We start from the raw sequence: 23,270 nt of genomic DNA, 5'->3' as shown, positions 1-23,270 counted from the left end.
CCATTTTGGAAAAAAAAAAGATAGGAAACAAATCCTATATAATAAAGAGGTAATATGCAAATTGACCATCACTCCAATACACAAGATGGCTGCCCCCATATGGTCAAAGGTGGCTGCCCCTGTGTGGACACAAGATGGCCAGCAGGGGAGGGCATTTGGGAGGGACCAGGCCTGCAAGGGAGGGCAGTTGGGGGCTATCAGGCCTGCAGGGGAGGGCAGTTGCGGGGGGACCCAGGCTGGCAGGGGAGGGCAGTTAGGGGCGACCAGACTGGCAAGGGAGGGCAGTTAGGGGTGACCGGGCCAGCAGGGGAGGGCAGTTAGTGGTGACCAGGCCTGTAGGGGAGGGCAGTTGGGAGGGACCAGGCCTGCAGGGGAGGACAATTGGGGGCTATCAGGTCTGCAGGGGAGTGCAGTTGTGGGGGCATCCAGGCTGGCAGGGGAGGGCAGTTAGGGGTGACCAGGCTGGCAAGGGAGGGCAATTAGGAGTGACCAGGCCAGCAGGGGAGGGCAGTTGGGGGCTACCAGGCCTGCAGGGGAGGGCAGTTAGGGAAAACCAGGCCGACAGGCAAGGGTAGTTAGGGGTGACCAGGCTGGCAGGGGCGGGCAGTTAGGGGCAATCGGGCTGGCAGGGGAGCAGTTAGGTGTCAATCAGGCTGGCAGGGGAGTGGTTAGGGGGTGATCAGGCTGGCAGGCAAGCGGTTGGGAGCCAGTAGTCCTGGATTGTGAGAGTGGGATCGGGCCTAAACGGGCAGTCAGACATCCCTTGAAGGGTCCCAGATTGGAGAGGTTGCAGGCTGGGCTGAGGGACACATTCCTCCCTCCCCCCCCCCCCCACGAATTCCGTGCACCGGGCCTCTAGTATACAATAAAGAATTGTGGGTTCACCCTGGCTGAGTAGTTAGAGCATCAACTTCATTGTTTGCGGTTCAGGGAGGGGCTAAAGGCAATGGTTGGTCCTACTTGATAATTAGAAAAGACTTCAGTGAGGGCCTAACTTAACTATCTCAAAAGATGAGATGTTCACCAATAGGAGTCTAGGAAAAGTCTAGACATTCTATTCAGCTGAGCAGTATAAGAAATTTGCAGAAGCACAAAATGAAATTGTCTTTCAGCAGGTTTCCCTAGAGCACAAGATTTAAGTCATGAGAACTCAATATATCAAGCTAAACAGGGTTTTTCCAAAAAGTTTGATTTTCATCTTAAATACAGTGGTTCGCAAAACTAGGTTTACAGTTGTTGGTATGTGAAACACAGTTTATTCCTGTATTATTTATTTTTGTATTATATTTTTCCATAGGAAAACTGTAAATCTACTTTTGTCTCCCCTGTTTAATAGGTAGTTACTGAAGGGGTTTTAATTTAAAGTGACATGGCTGGTATCCTCCTATATAATAAAAGGCTAATATGCAGATCGACCAAACAGCAGAATGACCCGTTGCTATGATGTGCACTGACCACCAGGGGGCAGACACTCAACGCAGAAGCTGCCCCCTGGTGGTCAGTGCACTCCCACAAGGGGAGTGCGACTCAGCCAGAAGCTGGACTCATGACTGGCGAGCGCAGCGGCGGTGGCAGGATCCTCTCCCTCTCCACGGCAGCGCTGAGGATGTCCCACTGATGTCAGTCGGACATCTCCCGAGGGCTCCCGGACCGCAAGAGGGTGCAGGCCGGGCTGAGGGACGACCCCGCCCCCCCCCAAGTGCACGAATTTCGTGCACAGGGCCTCTAGTCCTATATAATAAAGAGGGACTATGCAAATTGACTGTCACTCTGCCAACTCTGCCACAAAGATGGTTGTGCCCACAGTGGACGCTGAGTTCCCATAAGGGGCCTTAACAAGCAATCAGCAGGAACCTAAGGCTGTGGCCTCCCCCCCCTTAGCCCCCGTGGGGCTTGACAGGGGACCTCAGGCTGCTCCCCCCACCCTGGTGGTAGGCCAGGGGACCTCAGGCCATACCCCCAGCCCGGCGGGACTTGACGTGGGACCTCAAGGTGCGCCGTCCTCGTGCTGGGCCGGGGGACCTCAGGCTGCTCCCCTCGCCCTGGGCCGGGAGGCCTCAGGCTGCACCTCCCGCCCAGCAGGGCTAGATGGGGGACCTGAGGCTGTGCCACCCACCTGGTGGGTCTTGACGGGGGACTGCAAGGCATGCCCCCCACCTGGTGGGGCTTGACAGGGGACCTCAGGCCACACCCCCTGCCCGGCTGGGCATGACAAGAGTGGGACCAGCCGGGTGTGGATCTAGCCCAATGCGGGGGGCCGGCTGGGTCTGGGTCTCACATGATTTTGAGGCGCATGTGGGTGGGTGGGGACTTGACTCTGGGTCCCATGGTGCACCCCAGATTCTGACAAAGGAAGATTTTCATATACATTTTACTAATTTTCTTTCATTTCTGACACTTCTATTATAGAGAAAGGGCAAATAGCAATATTAAAATATTTCCTCTAATCCCCTTTTAATGTGCACGAATTTTGTGCCCCGGGCCACCAGTGTGTGTGTGTGTGTGTGTGTGTATGTGTATATATATATATATATATATATATATATATATATATATATATATATATATATATATTTATGCGCCTAACCGGCCATTATGACGGAACAACCGGTCACAATGATGTGCACTGACCACCAGGGAGCAGACGCTCAACAGATGGAGCTGCCCCCGGCCCGCAGGCCCTAGGCTGGGACGGGGAACCGGGGGTGGGTGGTGGGGGATGTGTCCCCTTTCCCAGGGCGGCTGAACGCCACCTCCCTCTTTGGGGCTGGTGGCCAACCTCCTAGGTCCCTCCCCCCAGCCAGCAAGCCCCCATCACCCAATCGGGGCAGGGCCCTGGGGTGGGACGGAGAATTTGGGGTGGGTGGTGGCGACAAACCTCCTATGGCGCCCAGGCGGGGGGCTGTGATCTCTCGCTACCTTGGGGCAGGGTTGACGGAGATGGAGATGCGGTGAGAATGTGGGGTGTCCGCTAAGCTTGCTCGAACTCCCCCTGCTACCCTCCCCAGAGACGCCAGGGCTCAGGCACCGGGGAAGCCCCCACGCTCAGGTGCCTGGCAACCCAGGTGCTGCCCAGGACCCAAAGGTCAGCTGGGACCTGCACTTCTATGCCAGACACTTGTGCTTTGATATCCAGCCAGGCCTAGGGACCGCACCTGTGCATGAATGTCGTGCACCAGGCCTCTAGTTTTTAAAAGAGTACCCTAAAGGCAACGTATGGAGTAGCTTGGAAGATAAAATTGCTTATGATTTATTCTCTTTTTTTCTTTCAGCTACGGCTAATAGACTGGGGTTTAGCTGAGTTTTACCATCCTGGCCAAGAATATAATGTCCGAGTTGCTTCTCGATACTTCAAAGGTCCTGAGCTACTTGTAGACTATCAGGTGAGAAGAGAAAGGCAAATAAAATTTCTGTCCTAGCTCTGGCCAGTGTTGCTCAGTGATTAGAGCGTCAGCCCCAAACCAAAGCGTTGCATGTTTGATTCCTGGTCAAGGGCACTTACCTGGGTTGCAGGTTTGATCCCTAGCCCAGGTCAAGGCATATACAGTAGGCAAATAATCAGTGTGTGTGTGTGTGTGTGTGTGTGTGTGTGTCTTTTTCTCCACCCCTCCCTCCTCCCTCCCTTCCACTCTCTCTAAAATGGAAAAAATATCCTCAGGTGAGGGTTAACAAACAAAAAAGTGTCTGTTCTATGCTTATTTTTGTACGTAATTTGTGAAAAATGTCATTTTGAGTAGGTTACTTAGACATGTCCATGGCTGTCCCTTTTATATAAATTTAAAATATGAATCACCTCAATTCATCTACTGTAACTTATGTTTTTATTATCATGTTGTCAGTAGAATATGAATAGATCTGCATTTGATCCTAACTGAAGAAAAAGTACACCAAAGATAACCTTTTGTATTTAGAAACTCCAGAGCTTAGGTTTAACCAACCTAAGGACTAAACTAAAATAATGCTCTCAAGATTTTCATAAATTGTATCTATATATATAAAAAGCCAGCAACCGGAACGCCAGAATGACTGGAACCACTGATAGCTATGACGCCCACTGCGGCCAGCCAACTGGCCTGATCGGGGTAGGGCCCGCTGGCCAACCACCCACGGCCCCTCCCCTTGGCCAGCCAGACCCCACCTGTGCCCAAATTTGTGCACCAGGCCTCTAGTTATATATATAAAGACCTTCCTTTTACTAAAAAAGCCCTCCTCTCACAAATAAAATCCTTGGGCGTATCTTTCATGCCCAATCCTCCCAGATGTTATCAGGTACCTTAAAAAGTTCAGACTGTCCTAGAAATTAATTTTCTGGGATCTTGATATAACCCTGAGCTCGAACATTTTATGCATAAAAATACTCTTTCTTTAAAATAATTACTGCTTTTTTGAGAGAGAAATATTGATTTTTGTTCCACTTATTTATGCACTCAGTGATTGATTCTTATATGTGCCCTCTCTGGGGATTGAACCCACAACCTTGGCGTATCAATGCTATAACCAACTGAGCAACCTGACCAGGGCCAAAAATATTCTTTATGATATTATTTATAATTATTGTATTATTAAACAAAACACTATCCTATTATAGGGAAATTAAAGATTAAATTCTGAAACATTTGTTCAATAAAATAATGTTATACATTAAAAGGTTTCCAGAGGCTAACAACTTGAGATGTTTTTATGTGAGTGAAAAAGGTAATTCAAAATAGTATGTACAGATTGTTTTAAAATGGGGGAAATGCATAAAGAAAAAACTGAAAAATATATGAAGATATTATTGGTGTTTAGACATTTTAGTGGAGTGATTTTTTTTTTTAAAAATAGTAATGTTTTATTTGGAAAGTACAAGATAATTTATTGTCATTTCATTTATAACTGACTTTTTTTTAACTTCATTGCAGATGTACGATTATAGTTTGGATATGTGGAGCTTGGGCTGTATGCTGGCAAGTATGATTTTTCGGAAGGAGCCATTTTTTCATGGACATGACAATTACGATCAGGTGATACATGTTGTTCTCATTAGGCAACTTACTGGGCTAACCTAGTGATGATGAGATCTGGCTACTTAGTAGAAACTGTGGTGGATTTTGCTAAAATCTAGATGCCCATCCCAATCATTTAGAGTGAGACCCTAGAATAATTTTCAATTCATGGCTTATTCAGTTAGCCCAACATCGATCCTTATATTGGTGTTTTAGGAGCTACCGTCTAGCCTTTTGAAATCACTGAGTTTTTCCCCTAGTCTTTTGATTTGTTTGCTTGTTTTATTGTAAATTATACATATAAAATAGGACATTACCTTAGAATTCTTTAATGTGAATTTTTACTAAAGTTGGGAATATTTTCTTCAACATGTTGGTTTATATATGGTATTTCTATGATCCTTTTGTCTCTTTATATGGATTGAGTTGGTGTATGTCAGTAGAAATATAGATTTTTTTATACTAGCTCCAGTTCCCCTTGAAGATCAATTAAAATCAGCTAGTCTTTATGAGGTGCCATGCAGGGTTGGGGAAGACTTCTTCTTCTTCTTTTTTTTTTTTTTTAAGTTTAGTCTAGCCCTGGCCTCTGTGGCTGAGTGGTTGAGCGTCCATCCAGGCACTAAGAAGTCACTGGTTCAATTTCCGGTCAGGACACATGCTGGATTTGGGGCTCGATCCAAAACTAGGGGACTTGCAAGAGGCAGCTGATCAATGATGTTTCTCTCATTGGTGTTTCTATCTCTCTCTCCCTTCCTCTTTCTATAAAAAGTCATTAAAAACATATTTTTAAAAGTACTAAGAAAATAGAATTAGTCCAGCCTCTCAAATAGTTCATAGTTTAGTAAGGGAATCAAACATACAAGGAAATAAGTTACAGTTATAAATGTCAAAATAGAAACATAGACAAGGTACAAAAGGCAGTTGTGGGAGTGAGTGGTCTGAGTGTACAAGGGGAGTTTCCCAAAAGAAGTGACACCCTTAGCTGGGTTATGAGGGTAAAAACATAAGATTTCATCTGGAAGACATTTCAAGGGGAAGGAACCAGGTTATATCATTGTTCTTTCTTTTTTTACACCATCACATTGAGTTCTGATTTAGAGAATATTGTATGGAAATTATTCCTACGGTACACAGGAATCTAAAGTAAATTGAGTGTATATTCATACCTGTAGCCATGATGATCCCTTGCTGTTAATCCAGTAATGGCTGTTCGTTGATTTAATCTTGTAACATGATTGTTGTGTGGGTTTTTGTCTTTCTTCAAACCTAGTTGGTGAGGATAGCCAAGGTTCTGGGGACAGAAGATTTATATGACTATATTGACAAATACAACATTGAATTAGATCCACGTTTCAATGATATCTTGGGCAGGTGAGTCAAAACAAAATCTATGCATCTGTGCATTAATCACTTTAAGACACACTGTAAATTGACCCTTTGGATCCTCAAAAAGTAGTTATGACCCTGGCCAGTGTGGCTCAGTTGGTTTGGTGTCATCCTGTGCACTGAAAGGTTGCCGGTTTGATTACTGGTCAGGGCACATACCAGATTGCAGGCTTGATTCCCCGGTGGGGGGCGTGCAGGTGGCAGCTGATCGATGTTTTGTTCTCACATTGATGTTTCTCTCCCTCTCACTTCCTCTCTCTAAAAACCATTAAAATATATTTCTTTAAAACTATTTAAAAAAAATAGTTACATCCTCTTTGCCAGCATTGCTGAAGCATCACTGGTCCTGTACTGTAGGATGCTGCTTGGGTGATCCTGTGATAAAATCACTGGATTGAGTGGCCATTTTCCCAAATTCACTTACAGGATGGGTGTGGAGATTATTGTCAGAGGATTCCTGTAAAATTAATGAAATGTGGATTCTAATAGAAGGGTTACAGTTGACTTAGCTTCTCCAAATGACAAAACCCCCTAAGAGAAATAAATAGTAATAGGAAATGTATGTTTCAAGACTGATGTGCAGACAGACAATGAACAGACTCTGAAAATAGTGGCTAGGCACAATACTAATTCATTCACCACTTACCAGGAGGTGGACTTTCCTGATGCAAAGGTTTTGCTGGCCAAGTGACAGAGATGCCAGGAATGTGTGAGGGGATGGGAAAGAGGCCTGGTTAGACTAGCCACCTGACCCTCCTTGCTGTGCAGAAATATTCAGTATTGTAAAGGAACATGAATTATGGTTTGTAAAATTGTGAGCAACCAGATTTCTCTTTTGTGCAACACTGCTGTTTTCAGTCTCTCCAGTTAGCTTGGTTGTCTCCCTAGTGACAGAGTGCTATAAAACTGCTCTCTTGAGTTTTGATTTCTTTTTGCTAGTGGCTGGGCTCCTAGTCACTAAGGAAAAATTTAGGAGGGAAATAAATGTTGGGCTTCTTTACCCCTTGTTTCATTTCTCATTACCCCTTTTGGCTCTGCAGACACTCCCGTAAGCGATGGGAACGCTTTGTCCACAGTGAAAACCAGCACCTTGTCAGCCCTGAGGCCTTGGATTTCCTGGACAAGCTGCTACGATACGACCACCAGTCACGGCTCACCGCAAGAGAAGCCATGGAACACCCCTATTTCTGTGAGTCCAACTGTTCAATCCACAGAGCCTGTGTAGGTCTGCCCAGCAGACAGTACAAGACAAGGGAAAATACATGCTGTGAAGAAATCTGTGGACCCACGGTCCCGCAAGAAGAGAGTTGGAATCCCAGTTCTGCTTATCTGTGGCAAAGTTATTTCACCCACAGTGAGCCTTGGTTTCTTCAAATGAGGACGGTGATGGCAACTGTCTTACAGAATTGTTGGAAGGGTTCTTGTCTAACAGTACTTAATACATGATTGTTCCTAAACAAACTGCTTTTCTTACTGTGTGAGTGACACTTATCAGGGGTTAGCTAGTCTGGAGTGGTTGGATTATAATGAACTAGAGGCCTGGTGCACGGATTCGTACACTGGTGGGTGGGGTCCCTCCGTCTGGCCTGTGGGGATCGGGCCAAAACCAGCTCTCCAACATCCCCCAAGGGGTCCCGGATTGCGAGAGGACAGTTCTCTGGTGACGCACCCCAGAATCAGGCATCCTCCTCTCTGATTCCAGGTGCATCACCCTAGACCTGCAGCTGCCAAATCACCACAGCTCGGCAGCTCCTGCATTGAGCGTCTGCCCCCTGGTGGTCAGTGCACATCACAGCTACTGGTTGGACAGTCAGATGGTCGCTTAGGCTTTTATATATAGACTAGTAGCCTATAGTGCAATATCGCGCAGTTGGCTGCCCGCCACTTCTGCGGGAGCCAGTGGGAACTGTAGCGCACCGCCAGGAGCTGCGCTGCTTCCGTGGGAGGCGGGCCCACCGTCTCCTCTCTCAGCCTGCGCTCGGCTGTGGAGGCTGCGAGCCGGCCCCCTGTCCCCCAGAGGCCCTCTGAGGGGCTGGGGCAGAACGCTTGCCTTGTTGCCATGGTGACAAAGCAAGCATTCTGCCAGGCCGCTCATGCTGCCTGCTCTCAATGGCCGCGCCCCCCTCCCCCCCAGGACTGGGGGACTCCGACAGGGCTGAGAGGACTGGGCACTACCATCTTTGTGATGGAGTGATAGTTAATTTGCATATTACCCTTTTATTGGATAGGATAGCCCTATATCTGTCCTGTCTCTGGTTATAATTTATTGGAGAGCCAAGGAAGCTTGAAAATCATAACTGTATGAACACCTTGACTTAGGTTTGTGATATAGCTAACTGTGCTGTCCTGGGTGAAAATGTCGATTAGACCCACTCCATCTCCACTGTGATGTTAGCTTCAACATTGGATTATTTCTTGGAGTGTTGGAGTGGTTTTGTAGTGAACTGATTATGTGGTTGCCCAGTCTCCTGTATCTGAAGCAGACTGACCTGAAGTCTATGGTAATAGCACTAATTTGCACAACCTATAACTTTGGCCTATTTGGCAGCATGCTTAACCAGTTGAGTTGTGGACTGCAATAAGATCATTTCACTCTGATACTATATCACTCTCTAGGCCAGGTTAGATTATATTATCTCATTAAACCCTAACAGGATCAGTTTTGTGTTAAATTAGATCTACCATGGATCATTACCTCATCTTCCTACCATTTAGTTTTAGAGGTTGCCTTTACTAATTTGACAGGAAAGATAATTCTATTTTCTATTGTCTAATTCATGGTGAAGACAAGGCAGTTGCCACCGTAAGTTCTTCTGGGAATTATATGGAATATAAATAAGATTGAAAGCATGAGCGTGACTGCTTTAAGATCATTAGTTTAATCATTAAGCATAACAGAACTTAACATATTTGTCTTTTTCTAGACACTGTTGTGAAGGACCAGGCTCGAATGGGCTCATCTAGCATGCCAGGAGGCAGTACGCCTGTCAGCAGCGCCAATATGATGACAGGTCAGTTCATTAGTGAATTTCTTTCCTTTTTTTTTAGCGGTAGAAGTCAATTATTCTTCCCTGTTTGTGGCCTGATTTGGTCCCTGTTGTGACCTGATTTCTTGTGAACTTCCTCTTCTCTCTGTTATGATTACCTTATTGATAATTGATATACTAACCTGTGCAGCTCTCTCCACTAGGCTTCAGGATGCTTTTGACATTTGATATACTTCAGTGACACTACTTTGAGTAGGCTATCAACAGGCTCTTCTAGGCCAGAATCCCCAAAATGTCTCAGAGGGACATGAATGTCCCAACAAGCCATGAAAAATAAAAGGTGATCCTTTTATTTCACAGTTTAGAGTCACAGTAGTTGACATGGTCCTCAGAAACAAGATTAAGAAATTGGGGAGAGAAGAGGTGGGGTTTGCACGTGGGGTGTATATGAGTAAAAGAATGGTTCTTTGATTTTTTTCCCCCCAAAGCAATTACAGTGTACCTAATAAATTGTAAATATATGAAATTATTTTTCCTTACTGTTGAATCACTACGATTTAGAGCAAGTTTTTGTGCAGAGTGCACAATTATTCTAAAGAAATTATAGGTCCATATTGTGAGAATTATACATACAGGCAGATCCACATGGGTACACTTGTAGTGAGGGCCTTTACTCAGACCCCTCAAAGAATTACTGTTAATGAGCTAGCTGCCTTCTAGAATCTATCCCCTGGTACTCTTGCCTTTGTGCAAAATGATGGTTGTCCGAGGTTGTAGCCTTATTTGTAATAGCAAGATATTGAAAACAGCTCTCAGTAGGGAACTGTTAAATGAATTATGGGACATCCATTCAGTGGAATGCTATGCAGCCAGAGAAAAGAATGAATGTTTCGTGTTCTTTTCTAGCTCCAACTCCAGGATAATGTGAAAATAAAATAAGCAAGATGCAGAGCCATGTCCAAGACCAGGAGTGGGCAAAAGTATATAATCACATTTCTATATATGGTATCCATATGAATATTCTGATAAAATTGTATTCATGTATATGCATAAAATATTTCTGGAAGGCTATACCCTAGAAATGGTGCTATAGTGACAGGGCAGGGGAGATTTATTAACTGTATATTCTTTTGAACTTTCTCAAATACTGTTTTAGCTTAGAGGTGGGAAGTGCTCCTTTAAGTAATTTTGAAATTTTAGCTGGCAGTGTGATATAAGCACATGAGTTTTTACTCTAGCCCTCTGCTGTTCAGTATGGTGGTGACTAGCCACATGTGGCTATTTAAATTAAGCAAATTTTAATAAATGTTTATAAAAAAGTTTTGTAGTTACACTAGCCACATTTCAAGTGCTCAGTAGCTACATGTGGTTAGTGGCCACTAGGTTAGCACAGATTATAGAACAGGAAATTTGATTGTACAGTGCCGTCCTAGGTAGGCCTGGGTTGGAATCCAAGCATAGTTGCCAACTTTACTAGCTGTTTACCTTTGGTCAAACTGCTTAAACTCTCCAAGCATTGATTTCTTTACCCCCTAAATTAATTAGAACTTGCCATTTTAATTTGTGAGGATTTAATTTGAAAGTTTAATTTGTAAAAATCTGGCAAAAGATAGGCCTTAAATAAAGAGAATTTTTGTGTGCGTGGAATATAATGAACAACATAAACTGATGAACAAAAATAGATCCAGAGACATAGAAGCATCGAACAGACCAAGAGAATTGTGTGTGTGTCACTTCTTTTGAGGTAGGGTCTATGGAAAACTGGTGACTAAGATTTCCATGGTTCGTGTCTCTGGCTTACCCTCATCTGTTTTCTTTCAGGGATTTCTTCAGTGCCAACCCCTTCACCCCTCGGACCTCTGGCAGGCTCACCAGTGATTGCTGCTGCCAACCCCCTTGGGATGCCTGTTCCGGCTGCCGCTGGCGCTCAGCAGTAATGGCCCCTTCTGTCTCCTGATGCCTGAGCAGAGGTGGGGGAGTCGACTCTCTCCTTGATGCAGCTTGCGCCTGGTGGGGAGGGGTGAAATAACTTAAGAAGCACCGTGTCTGAACCGTTGCTTGTGGATTTATAGTAGTTCAGTCATAAAAAAAGAATTATAATAGGCTGATTTTCTTTTTTTTTCTTTCTTTTTTTTTTTAACTCGAACTTTTCATAACTCAGGGGATTCCCTGAAAAATTACCTGCAAGTGGAATATTTCACGGACAAATTTTTTTCTCCCCTTCCAAATTCAGTTTCTCATCACTAAAGAACAAAGATAAACCAGCCTCAATTCCTGCTGCTGCATTTGGGTGGAATTTCTTCCCATGCCGACCATTGCTCACCCACCATCCCACACTTTGGGGCCAGGGGCTTGTATCTCATGCTCTTTTCCAGAGATTACAAAAATGTAGCTTCTTCAAGGGAGGTGGGAAGGAAGGAGGGAGGACCCAACCTATAAAAGCAGTGTCCTGCTCGTCATTTACATCACTTTATTCCAAAAGTGCTTCAGTGGGGTTATCCTGATGAATCTAGTGGAAATATGTCTTAATTATAGTTACATTGAGATGCTGAAAAATCTACCCAAAGTGCTGACAGGTCGTGAAAACTTCTGTTCAGTCTGAATCATGTCTTATTGACCTGACCCTAAATCCAACTCACTTATAAGTTTAGTTTAAAACTTCAATAACCTTCCCTCCCAGGCTCCTTACCTTGGTCCTCGTCCCTCTGTCTCCCAACATACTCTATAGCTGGAAGGAGACTTGGCCATTTTGAATTCAGTTAGCTACTGGGTATAATTTATTGCTTTTTACAAAAGAAAAAAAATTGTATAGGTTTCATGTTAACAACGCTTTAAGAGCTAATGGGAGATGTGACCACAGTTTCATTTTAAGCTTTCCACCTTCTTTCCCTCCTACCTTCCCCTTCACATGCCATTCAGTGAGAAGGCCTGCCCCTCAGTCTTGTAAATGTATCTGAGAGGTAGGAGCAGAACCACTGTCTCCAGTGAAACTGAAATGGTAGACCTGTAATTGTGGGAAAACTATAAACTCTCTTGTTACAGCCCTGCCACCCCTTACTGTGTGTATATATATAATACTTTGTCCTTCATATGTGAAAGATCCAGTGTTGGAATTCTTTGGTGTAAATAAACGTTTGGTTTTATTTATCAAGGTTAGATTTAAGTTCCCTGTGTAAAGGTCTCGCTGGGTGGGTGTCTCACGTTCACATCTGAGGGGCCTGCAGCCCTGTACCGTGGAGGCTTCCTGAGGCCACCATTTTTATACACCCCTCATTTGACCCATGGTACCGGGCAGGGCAGAGAGGCCTTAAAAAAGCACCACAAGCCAAAGCGTCTCTGGGGATTAAGGATCCTTTGCCATAAAATTCATTTTGTGTCTCAGCAGTGCAGGGATTGGGGATGGAAAAGTCGCCAGTTTTGTGTGTTTGTGTGTATGTAAAGTGGATTTTCCACTGTAATCCAACCACCTAAGTTTATCAGGTGCTTCACTGAGGAAGCCTAGTTTTTTAAGCACAATAGCAAAATCATCAGCTCTGTATTTTCTCCTGTTAATTTAATTACAGTAGCTGCTTGTGGGGACTAGGAAAAATTCTTCCAACATATTTAAGGCCTAAAATCTTAGTTCCCCATTCTCCTACCTTTATAGATTCATAAGCCTTTCTCATCTGGGCGTCATAGATAAATGTAATTATTTGAGGAGTTGAATCTAATGAACTTATCTAACTTTGTAACCCAAATTGGCTCTAGTAACTTACTTTATCAAGGTGATGGCTTTAGTGAGTATAATGGTGAACTTTAGAGAAAGCTAAAGCCTCCTTTTATAATGCTTCTCAACCATAGGGAGAACATTCTGTGTGGCAGGTGGTTTTCTTTCTTGTCGCCACTTAGAGTGGATATTTATTGTTCTTGACCCTTTTATGCCCTAGAATGTTGTGTGGATTACCATGTTGAATTTGTGCAGAAGCTAAAAGCACCGGATGTGCCAGAGATGCAATTTGTGATTACGTTTGCACTGGATTGTGATTTGAACAGGACACGATGACTAATGAATTCTTTCTTTTTAGGTGGGGAGGAGGGTTGTTGTAAATCAAGACTTCACATCCTACCCTTGTAGCTCAGAGAATCTAGGTGTAGCAGAGGCTGATGTGAGGAGCTGCAGACAGCTGAACCTCCTAACACGCATCAGACCTTGCAAGAAACTGAAGGTAAACGCAGAGGACTCTGAAATGCCACCCAAGAGCCTTTTAAATGAAACAAACTTTTTTAAATGCTAATTAAGGAGTCACTGCAAAAGCATGGAAAAAAAAGACCCAATTGGGGGGGGGGGCAAGGGTTTACAGAGTAACAACTTCTTTGTTGTAAATTACCTCATCTGTATACCTTGTATTGGGACACTTTATTTCTCAGCACTACCTGTGTCTGCATTAATCAGATTGCAGGAGATGGAATGCCAATATAAGACAGTTGTGTTGGCAATTACTCTGAAAGGTTTTTTAGTATTTTTAAACTTTGTTTGAAGTGGGCTCCCCCTCTCCCCCCTCCCCCCCCCTTTTTTTTAAGTTTGAAGTCAGAAGTTCCCCCTCTCCCCCTTGATTTATTGGTTGTAATTGTATTGTAATTGGTATAACTAAAACATAACTGTGCTGGGAAGAAGTTGTGCCATGAAGGTCTTTAAATTTTTTTTTTAATAAAAACATTTAAACAAATGAAATGTCCCTACAGCCTGAGCAGTATATGCTTCTCCAACCGACACCGTATGTGATAGATGGCTTAGTTCTCACGTACTTTAAATTTAATATTGAGTTTATAGGGATATGAAGAGGGATGACTTAAGATTGGTTGAGGAGCTCTAAAGTCTGGGAGTTTTTGACATTGAGATACAGTGAAAGAGAGCATGATGTTGCTAAACAGGACTGGTTTCATTCCTGCCCTTGTCACGTACTTGGCTACTTGGCAAATGGCAAATTACTTAACTTCTGAATGGGTTTCATCATCTATAAAATGGGGCCACTGCTTCTTTGGAATTGAATCAGTGTAAATGTCAAGTATTATGCACCTATCAAGCCCTTGATAAACCTAGTTTCCTTGTCCCCCTGTTATGGAGGATTAGTCCTTGGTCCTGACTTTGCTAGTAATTTCACTATACAATCTCTGGATCTCTCCAGACCTCTTTGTGTGTTCAATCAGGGGAGACTATGTGAGTTGTCTTCTGAGTTCCTTTTCAACTCTGACATTAATTTTAGAAAGTTTGAATGATTCTTAAGTGAAAAGGTCCATAGAGACAGCTTATTCACAGCAGAAAAGACCAGTGTTCAATGAATGGCAATAAGCCCTGTGGAAGGTGATAACCCCAGTCCCGGAGACAATTTGGCAAAGTCTCAGTGCTTGGAATGAAGGTGTGCTGGTGAGCTTATGAGAACATACTTGGCAGCTCCGATCAAAACTATCAAGAGTTCTGGTAAAAGATGAAACTGGGTTTTACTTGCTTATCAATGCCAAATAAGTAAATTCTACAAAAGTATATACTTGAATTGCCTTTTATTCTTTCTCATTTACAGTTTTTAAAAATTAGTTTCCTTTAAATCTTCACTGCATACTATCTTATGGCATCTACATCTTATCAATATTTGGAGTTAAGTGTGGTTTAGATAAAGAAGTCATTATGTAATATCTTGAAACTGAAATGTCTAACATGAACTTTAATTTCTAACATTCCCATTTTATACATGATAAATATAGGAAGATTAAATTGTTAGAGTGAGCCTGTTAAAGACAGGAATATATTTTGTAAAATTAGATTTTCAGGGTATGGCTAATTATTATAGCCTTAAAGTAGTACAGAAAATTGGAGATTGGTTGACATACTTGGGAATGTTAATTTCCTCTTGGTCTTTAAATTTCATTTTGTTTCACCTATTGTCAAGTGTGGTTATAATTTATACTGATTGTTTGAGCATCTCTTGAAAAAACTAGTTTTGTCATAACTGCCTAAAGATTCCCACCAGGAGATTCTCTCCTAAGATTAGAGTTGGGTTTGAGTAGTTGTTTAATCATTAGTCTTTATCTGCCTCCCTACTGGTGATTCCTCCTCCCTGTGCCTCAGCTGTAGGGACTGTATAGCCTGTAATCGGTGACATGCATGTTAGAAAGGCTGTCTTCCAGGGCCTTTTCCTCCTTAAGGAAAAAGTTAGCCAAAGGCTTTGAAGTAAAGTAGCCCCTAGTTCCCTCCTCAAAATGGGTCTGAAAAACTTGATGTCACCTGATGCTCCACCCTATATAAAGTGTCTCCTTGCTCCTCCCACTGCCTTCACTACCACTATCCCATTGCCCTTTTTTCTTAACACCTGAATTTTTTTTTTTAACCTCACCGAAGGATAACATTGGTTGCCTCCTACACAAGGCCCAACTGGGGCCAGGGATTTAACCTGCAACCCAGATACATGCCCTTGACCAAGACCCTTTGGTATGAGGGTCAATGCCCTAACCACTGTGTCACACCAGCCAGGGCAACACCTGCATTTTTATGGTATTTTGTTGATTTATTTATTGTCTCTCTCCTCACCTGCATATAAACTCCCTGATGATCTTGTATGTCTTACTAATCTGTGCTTAATTATAAAAACCTTTTTTTCTTTAAAGTGGGCCACTATCCCTCAGTATTGAAGATGATTGACTGGAGTAGCACAAGGACAATGCTTAGCACCAGACCAGACTCATAATAGATGCTCAATAAATGGTAATTTCATCCTCTATTTCCACCTCCACCTTACCCCTCCAAACCACACAAAAAGTTAATAGAAGTATTGTTGCATAAAGAGCATCTCAAGGTCAGTAGAAACTTGACCTGAGGCTTGCAACTGTAATTATAAGCCACAAACCCCAGACTGAATTAACATAAGAAAAGGTTGGTTTAAAGAGTGGTTGGTGAAATTATATGTGACTGGAGGCTAAACAGTGATCCTGACCAGATTATGTACAGAAAATGATGCCACATCTAAAGGGATGCTATACTTTTATGGGTAAAGTGGCTGTAAAGTGTCTTATTCTAGAAAGGGAAAATATGCATACATTAAACATGACAGGTTCTCAACAGATGCAGGTCAAGGATCTAATTTGAATTGCCTTTTTCCCACCCTCTATGATTTCCCTCTAAGATTCTATCACTCTGTCTCCTCTGAATTTTTAATTTCTCTACTAAAAGCCAAATATTCTTGCACTGGATTTGCCTCTCTGTAGCTATATTCATTGGCCTTACTGTAAGAAGCTCTCCCCAGCTACCTCCATATGGGAGTTTATAGGATGGCCAGTCTGTTTATTGGAGAAGTTTCTAAGGCGATTGGGTATTTCTGAATCAGCTTCATTCTTACATCACCTGCTTTGGCAATGTTTTCTTGGCTCCTCTAAAAAGGGAAAGCAACAGTAGCTGGTAAGTGGTTCCCTGATCCCACCCTGTGAGTCAGAGTCAAACATTTGTAGGCTTACCTAGAAAGGCAGGACCTTGCTTTTGTGTATTGAGCAGTTCTATGAAGGAATCCAGATAGCCACAGCTCTCCGCATCTCATGTATACCTCATTCTGTTCCTCATTCACCCACTCAGCTTCTTCTCAACCCAGTTCCTTATGTACTCACCTGTAAGATGCCTTTCAACAAACATTTGTTGTCCATGGGACTCAATCCTGTGGGGTAATGTGTTCTTTTCAAATACAAAAGCAGGAAATGAAATTGTGTATAAGGAATCATTTCATCTCTGTAAAAAAAAAAAAAAAGTTGCCCAGGGGAAAAAATCAGATTGCCCAGTCGAAATGGTAGTCAGCTAACTCCTCCTGCTCCAAATACATGAAGATGCTGACTAAAATAACATAATTTACTTTCAAATAAATAGCCAATTTCAAGGAAAGAAATGGAAATTCCTGGGTGGCAGAAACATTCAGAATTCATCCTGAAGGTAAGTGGATGTTGAAGTCACAGTGGCCTCTAAGACACCAGGCTTACAAACAGATGAGCCTTAGGGGATAGGGTTAGAATGCCCCCAGGGAGATAGGAGACAACCTCTGGGCCTTTCAAGGTGGAAACTGAAACAATCCCCTGGCACTTGAAAGGGCTGTTTCTAGAAAAAAGGATTGGAAGAAAACAAAATATTAATTGTAGTTGCCTTGGGGTTGAGGTTAAGATAGATGTCACAGAAAAACTCAGTAGAAAGAAAGGAGTCCTGAGTTCTTAGGGAAGGCAAAATAGTCAGGGAGTCCTTACCAGAGGAGGGGCTGCTGGAGCTGGCTAAGAAGAGGCCCACCCTTAGCAATTCAATCTGCCAAGGCCAGCACCTGAGATTCGAGCCCATTTTTCCTAACTTAGTTCTGCTTCCTGGAATGCTTTTGCATACCTGTGCTGCCAGGAATCCCTTTCCAGGTTTCTAGCCAGCCAATGTAGATAAACTTTTTTCTTTCTCTTGCTTTTGCTCTCTGGTCCTTTCAACAAAAATTTTTATTCTCACACAAATTTCTAGGTCAGCTGATGATCTAGGTTCAACTGATATACACGAGGCTCAGCCAAGCAGCTCTACTCCAGGTTGAGGATTGGCTGGGCTGAGCAACTATGTTGATTGGCTTCGGGTTTGTTCCATGTAGGGGCAGCTCCTTCTGAGTCCCATGCTGAAGTTGCAGCAGCTACCCAAGACATGCTCTTCTTCTTCTTCTTCTTCTTTTTTTTTTTAATCCTCACCCAAGGTTATCCTTAGAGAAAGAGGAAGCGGGGGAGAGAGAAACATTGATTATTTGCCTCCCCTACAGAACCCAACTGGGGATCAAACCTGCAGCCTTTTGGTGTAAAGGATGATGCTCCAACTGAGCCACCAAGCCAGGGCCTAAGGCATGCTCTTGTGGATTGCTGGAGCACAAGAGCCCAAATGAAATCACATGGGCAAAGAAATATTTGGAGGAACAAATGTTGGGAATTTTCCAAAATTGAAAGACACCACACCATAGATCCAAGACACTCAACACCAAGCAGAATAAATTTATACACACAAGGCATATCATGTTCAAAATGCTTACACAGAAAATCTTAACCCAGGGAATAAAGTGGCACATACAGAGGATAGTTAAGAATTACCAGACACCATTCAAGCTAGAAGACAATGGAATGGCTTTAGTGCTGAAAGAAAACTCAACCCAGAATCCTATGCCCAGTACAAATAACTTTCAAAAAAGGAAAAATAATGCCTTTCTCAGATAAAAACTGAGGAAATACATTGCCAGAAGACCTATAAGAAATACTAAAGTTCTCCAGGCATAAGGAATATGATACAAGACAAATTTAGATGTATACAACAAAATTAAGAATACTAAAAGTGGGCCCTAGCCAGTTTGGCTCAGTGGATAGAGCATTGGCCTACAGACCAAAGGGTCCTGGGTTCAATTCCAGTCAAGGGCATGTACCTTGGTTGCAGGCACCACCCCAGTCCAGGCCCTGATCAGGGCTCATGCAGGAGGCAACCAATGATGTGTTTCTCTCACATCGATGTTCCTGTCTTTCCCTCTATTTTCACTCTCCCTAAAAATCAATGGGAAAATGTCCTCAGGTGAGGATTAAAAAAAGAATACTGGGAGTGGGATAAATGAAAAATTTTAATTACCTTTGTTGAAGTCTAAAGTATGATGTCGGCAAACTTTCTGTAAAGGAGCAGATAAGTATTTTAGGTTTTGCAGGTCATGATTTCTACTGCAACCACTCTACTGTTGTAGCATAAATAAAAGCAGTCTTAGGCAATAGGCAAATGAGCATGGCTGTTTCAATAAAACTATTTTTGGACAGATTTAAATTTCATATTTTATGTGCCACTAATCTTTTGATTTTTTTCTCTCCACTTAAAATTGTTAAAGGCCATAGAATGTCAAGTAGTGGGCTGGTTTTGGTTTGTGAATGGTCCATCCTTTGCTAACCCCTGGTCTAAAGCAAAAATATTAGCAATGAATTGTGTGTTTATAGCATATGGATAAACGAATTGTAAAATCATACGATGAAATGTTGAGCAATAAAAAAATAAACTTGATACATGCAGCAACATGGACTAGTCTTAAAATAATTTTGTTGACTGAAAGCCATTCCAAAAAGACTATATTCTGTATGATTCCATCCATTTAAAATTCTAGAAAATGCAAACTATAGCCACAAAACATAGTTAAGTGGTTGTCTGCAAGTGTGGGGCCAGGCAAGCAATGGGAAGAGATGGGGAAAAGAAGGGATTTTAGAAGAAAATAGAAGTATGATAACTTGAAGAATAGGAGGAAGAAAATGGGAATCTACTGTTGTAAGGTCTTTAGACTTACTCTTCATGAAGCAGGATATTATTTGAAGGCAAACTGAAACTGATTAATTAAAGATGTGTGTTATAAATCCTAGGGCAATCATTAAAATCTTTCACCTTGCCAAAACCGGTTTGGCTCAGTGGATAGAGAGTCAGCCTGCGGACTGAAAGATCCCGGGTTCGATTCAGGTCAAGGGCATGTACCTTGGTTGCAGGTACCCCCCAGTGGGGGGGTGTGCGGGAGGCAGCTGATTGATGTTTCTCTCTCATCGATGTTTCTAACTCTCTATCCCTCTCCCTTCCTCTCTGTAAAAAATCAATAAAATATATTTTTTAAAAAAATCTTTCACCTTTTCCCCAGTCAGCTCTAGGGTTTTAGACAAGACTTCATCCCTGGCTTAATGGTAGAGCATAAGATTCAGCCCTAACTAATGGGCACATGGTGACTACAGTGACTGGTTCAGTCTAGGCAGGTGACAGTAAGACAAACACTCTTCTTGGAAATGCCGAGACAAAGAATTTAAGGTATTCACAGTCTGGTGTAGAAAGTATGGTGAGACCAGGCTGTCAGGGTCGTGTTAAGACCCGGAAGGCCTATGTGGGGTTGTAATTCAGTCAACATGAAGAGGTGGGCAGCTGAGAGGTGGAGATATGGGATCAGAAGGGCAAGAACTTAAGTTATGTGAGCCAATAAATCTTTGCCTGAGCTTTTTTGGGGTGAGATTTTTCAGTCGCTTGCTGTGTAACAAAATACCACAAATTTAATTATCTTCGTTTTTGCAGTGCAGGTATCCAAGTGTGGGTTAGACAGGTCCTTTACTCAGGTCTCACCAGGCTAAAATCAAGTCAGGCAAGGCTGTGATCTCAACTGAGGCTCCAGGCCCTCTGCCAAGCTTACTGTTGGCCAAATTTCATTTCTTTTGGTATAGGACTGAGGCCCTCCACTCCTAGAAGCTGCCTGCTATACCCTGTTTGGCCTTCTCCACAACATGGGAGTTCATTTCTTAAAAAGCAACAGGAGAATTGCTGCTTAGAATTTCTCCTTCAGAGAAGGCCCCCAACTTCTTTTAAATGAATCATCTGATTAGGTCTACCCAGGTCAAACTCCCTTTTTAGGGATCCTAGTTTTATCTGCAGAATCTCTTCATCTTTGCCTTATAACATCACATAATCACAAGAGTAAAATCCCATTATATTCAAAAGTGCTGCCCACACTCAAGGGGAAGAGGATATGTTACAGCCTAGCATGGGTTTGGTGTTCCATAAACAGTTATAGGGATAAGTAAAGGTGATTCTTATATTGGAAATGAAGATTGAAGTAGGTGACATCAAAGACCATGTGCACTGCTAAAAATATTTAATTCTACCTTGCTGACTTCATCCAGTCCAAACTCCCAAGAGATCCTGCCTGACCTGCTCCAGCACACATCTCTGCCCTCACTAGTGTCAAAGTCCACTTTCTCTTTTATACTGTGCTATAAGGACACTAAAGCACAGTTTCTAGACTGATTTGCTTTCTCTTAGCTTCATGACAGTGCCTGTGCTATTTTCTCAGCTAAAATGCTCTTCCCTACACCAACTGACTGGCTGCTACCCACCCCTCTATAAAAGCTTAGAAATTTTCCTTCATCACCCCTCTATGTGTTTTGGGCTTCTACAACCTCTAAGCTTCTTCCCCGCTTTCTAGAACTTTTCACCTCATATTTGAAGAGTCCCTCTCCCTAACAACCTGAGCTGTCCAGGAAGGCAGAGAAGAAAGCTTCATTATGTTGGGTCCTAGCACTGGCCTGGACTGGTTAAGGTCCATGAATATTCGTTGAGCAAACAAATGGGTTCAGTAATCTACATGTTTGTGATTTGGGGTCTTCCAAGATACATGTGCTTCCTGGTGTCCTTGTCCCCATGACAGACCAGCCCAGCAGGCTCTGGCTTACCTACAGGCTCCAAGCTCATGTAACAGGGCAATGGACATGACAGTTACAATGCTTGAGTAGGTTCATTTCTGTTGACCCAGGAAGGCTTTTTTAAAAATTCCCATCTCACTTGGCCAGTGTCGCTCAGTGTTTGAGCATTGACTTACGAACCAGGAGGTCACTGTTCTATTCCCGGTCAGGGCACATGCTCCAGTTTGTGGGCTCAATCCCCAGTAGGTGGCATATGGGAATCATTGGTGTTTCTCTTCCTCTTTCTGAAATCATTTTTTTAAAATACATTTTAAGTAAATGGTAATTCATTATTTTAAAGAATTCTCATTTGCCACCTAGATCTCCTTTCAAAGAGAGTGAGCATTAGGAATTATGAGGCCAAATGACTGATCATGCTGACATAGAGTTCCATAGTAATGAACTGCAATTAGACAATGTGCTGCACACAACTTGGGTATCGGCCCAGGACAGGAATTGGTTATCTCCATTCATCTTGCTAAGCACCTGGCAGTTGCTTGACCGTCTCTCTTTTCCCTGAGAGCCAGTCACTTTCTTGTTTTACAGAGAATGAGAGCTAGCCCAAGCCTCACAATAACAACATACTGCTTAGCCCTAAAATTGTGATGATGGGGAGGAGAGCGGGTCCTTGTCCCATCATTACTATAGGCAAGAATCCACTGGCCAGCACAGTAACAAGGAAGTAAATACCCCAAATTGCTTGAGTATATTACTCCCAAATTGGAACGACAACCTCAACTACAATTTAGAATCACGACTAGAAATGTTTTAAACTCACAGTACTAATATTTTTGCATTAAGCAATCTATGCAAAAATGTGATGCTTTAAATTCTTATAATATTTAAGATAATTTTGGAAATTCTAAGATTCTTGTACTGATTACAAAAATGTATTTGAATAATAGATTTGACTTGTGATTTTAAGTCAAAGTCTTATTAAATTTGTATTGACACATTTAAAAGAACTCATGAAAATAAATAAAATAAAAGAACTCATGACTTAACATATACACTGAGTGGCCAGATTATTATGATCTCTGAACGCATAATAATCTGGCCACTCAGTGTATATCCTATATAATAAAAGGCTAATATGCAAATTGTCCCCTCTACCAGGAGTTCGACCAGCAGGCAGGCCAGCCAACCTGCCCATGTCCCCTCCCCATGGCCAGACTGGCTGGACCCACCCATGCACAAATTCATGCACCGGGCCTCTAGTGTGTGAGTGTGTGTGTGTGTGTGTGTGTGTGTGTGTGTGTGTATACACACTGAGTGGCCAGGTTATTATGCGTTCAGAGATCATAATCTGGCCACTCAGTGTAAGCTTATTTCAGTCACAAGAATTACATAAAAACTCAAAAGGCTTTGTTAGAAAATTGTGATACTTAGAAAAGTGAATTTTTAAATTTATAAATGCAATTTCAAATCTTCAAAAGGAATTTAATCAAGTTTGTTAATGGGACCTATGATGTGATTGTTAGAATTGACTAGATTTATGAATGGAATTGTAAAATTTGTTCGTTGAAATTAAGAAAACTTGATTTGGGGATTTCTAATGTTAATAAATTGAATATTCGTTTTAAAAATCAAATTAACCTCAAAGTAATCGTTTCTGCTCATGAAACCTATGCAGAGGACCTTTTTAAAAATGACTTGTAATGGTAGA

At 42.6% G+C, this 23,270-nt stretch overlaps 1 protein-coding gene across 2 annotated transcripts in view; it reads left to right on the top strand.

Moving 5' to 3' along the window:
• CSNK2A1 (casein kinase 2 alpha 1) overlaps positions 1-17,108 on the top strand; it is a 61,397-nt gene extending 44,289 nt beyond the window's left edge. Inside the window, exons 8-14 of one of the 2 annotated variants that reach the window (XM_080686312.1) lie at positions 3,273-3,383; positions 4,902-5,003; positions 6,256-6,356; positions 7,412-7,560; positions 9,296-9,382; positions 11,180-11,328; positions 13,423-14,073. In XM_080686312.1, the coding sequence (XP_080542438.1) occupies positions 3,273-3,383; positions 4,902-5,003; positions 6,256-6,356; positions 7,412-7,560; positions 9,296-9,382; positions 11,180-11,295 (666 nt within the window). In that variant the 3' untranslated portion in view covers positions 11,296-11,328; positions 13,423-14,073. Of the gene's footprint in view, positions 1-3,272; positions 3,384-4,901; positions 5,004-6,255; positions 6,357-7,411; positions 7,561-9,295; positions 9,383-11,179 lie in introns of both variants that reach the window. The other variant, XM_080686311.1, reaches the window with a different exon arrangement.
• The last annotated feature ends 6,162 nt before the right edge of the window (positions 17,109-23,270 follow it).

Source organism: Plecotus auritus (assembly GCF_963455305.1).
Source record: "Plecotus auritus genome assembly, chromosome: 8".
In the NCBI taxonomy this organism is placed as follows: domain Eukaryota; kingdom Metazoa; phylum Chordata; class Mammalia; order Chiroptera; family Vespertilionidae; genus Plecotus; species Plecotus auritus.
This window is presented reverse-complemented; position numbering and strand designations above follow the sequence as displayed.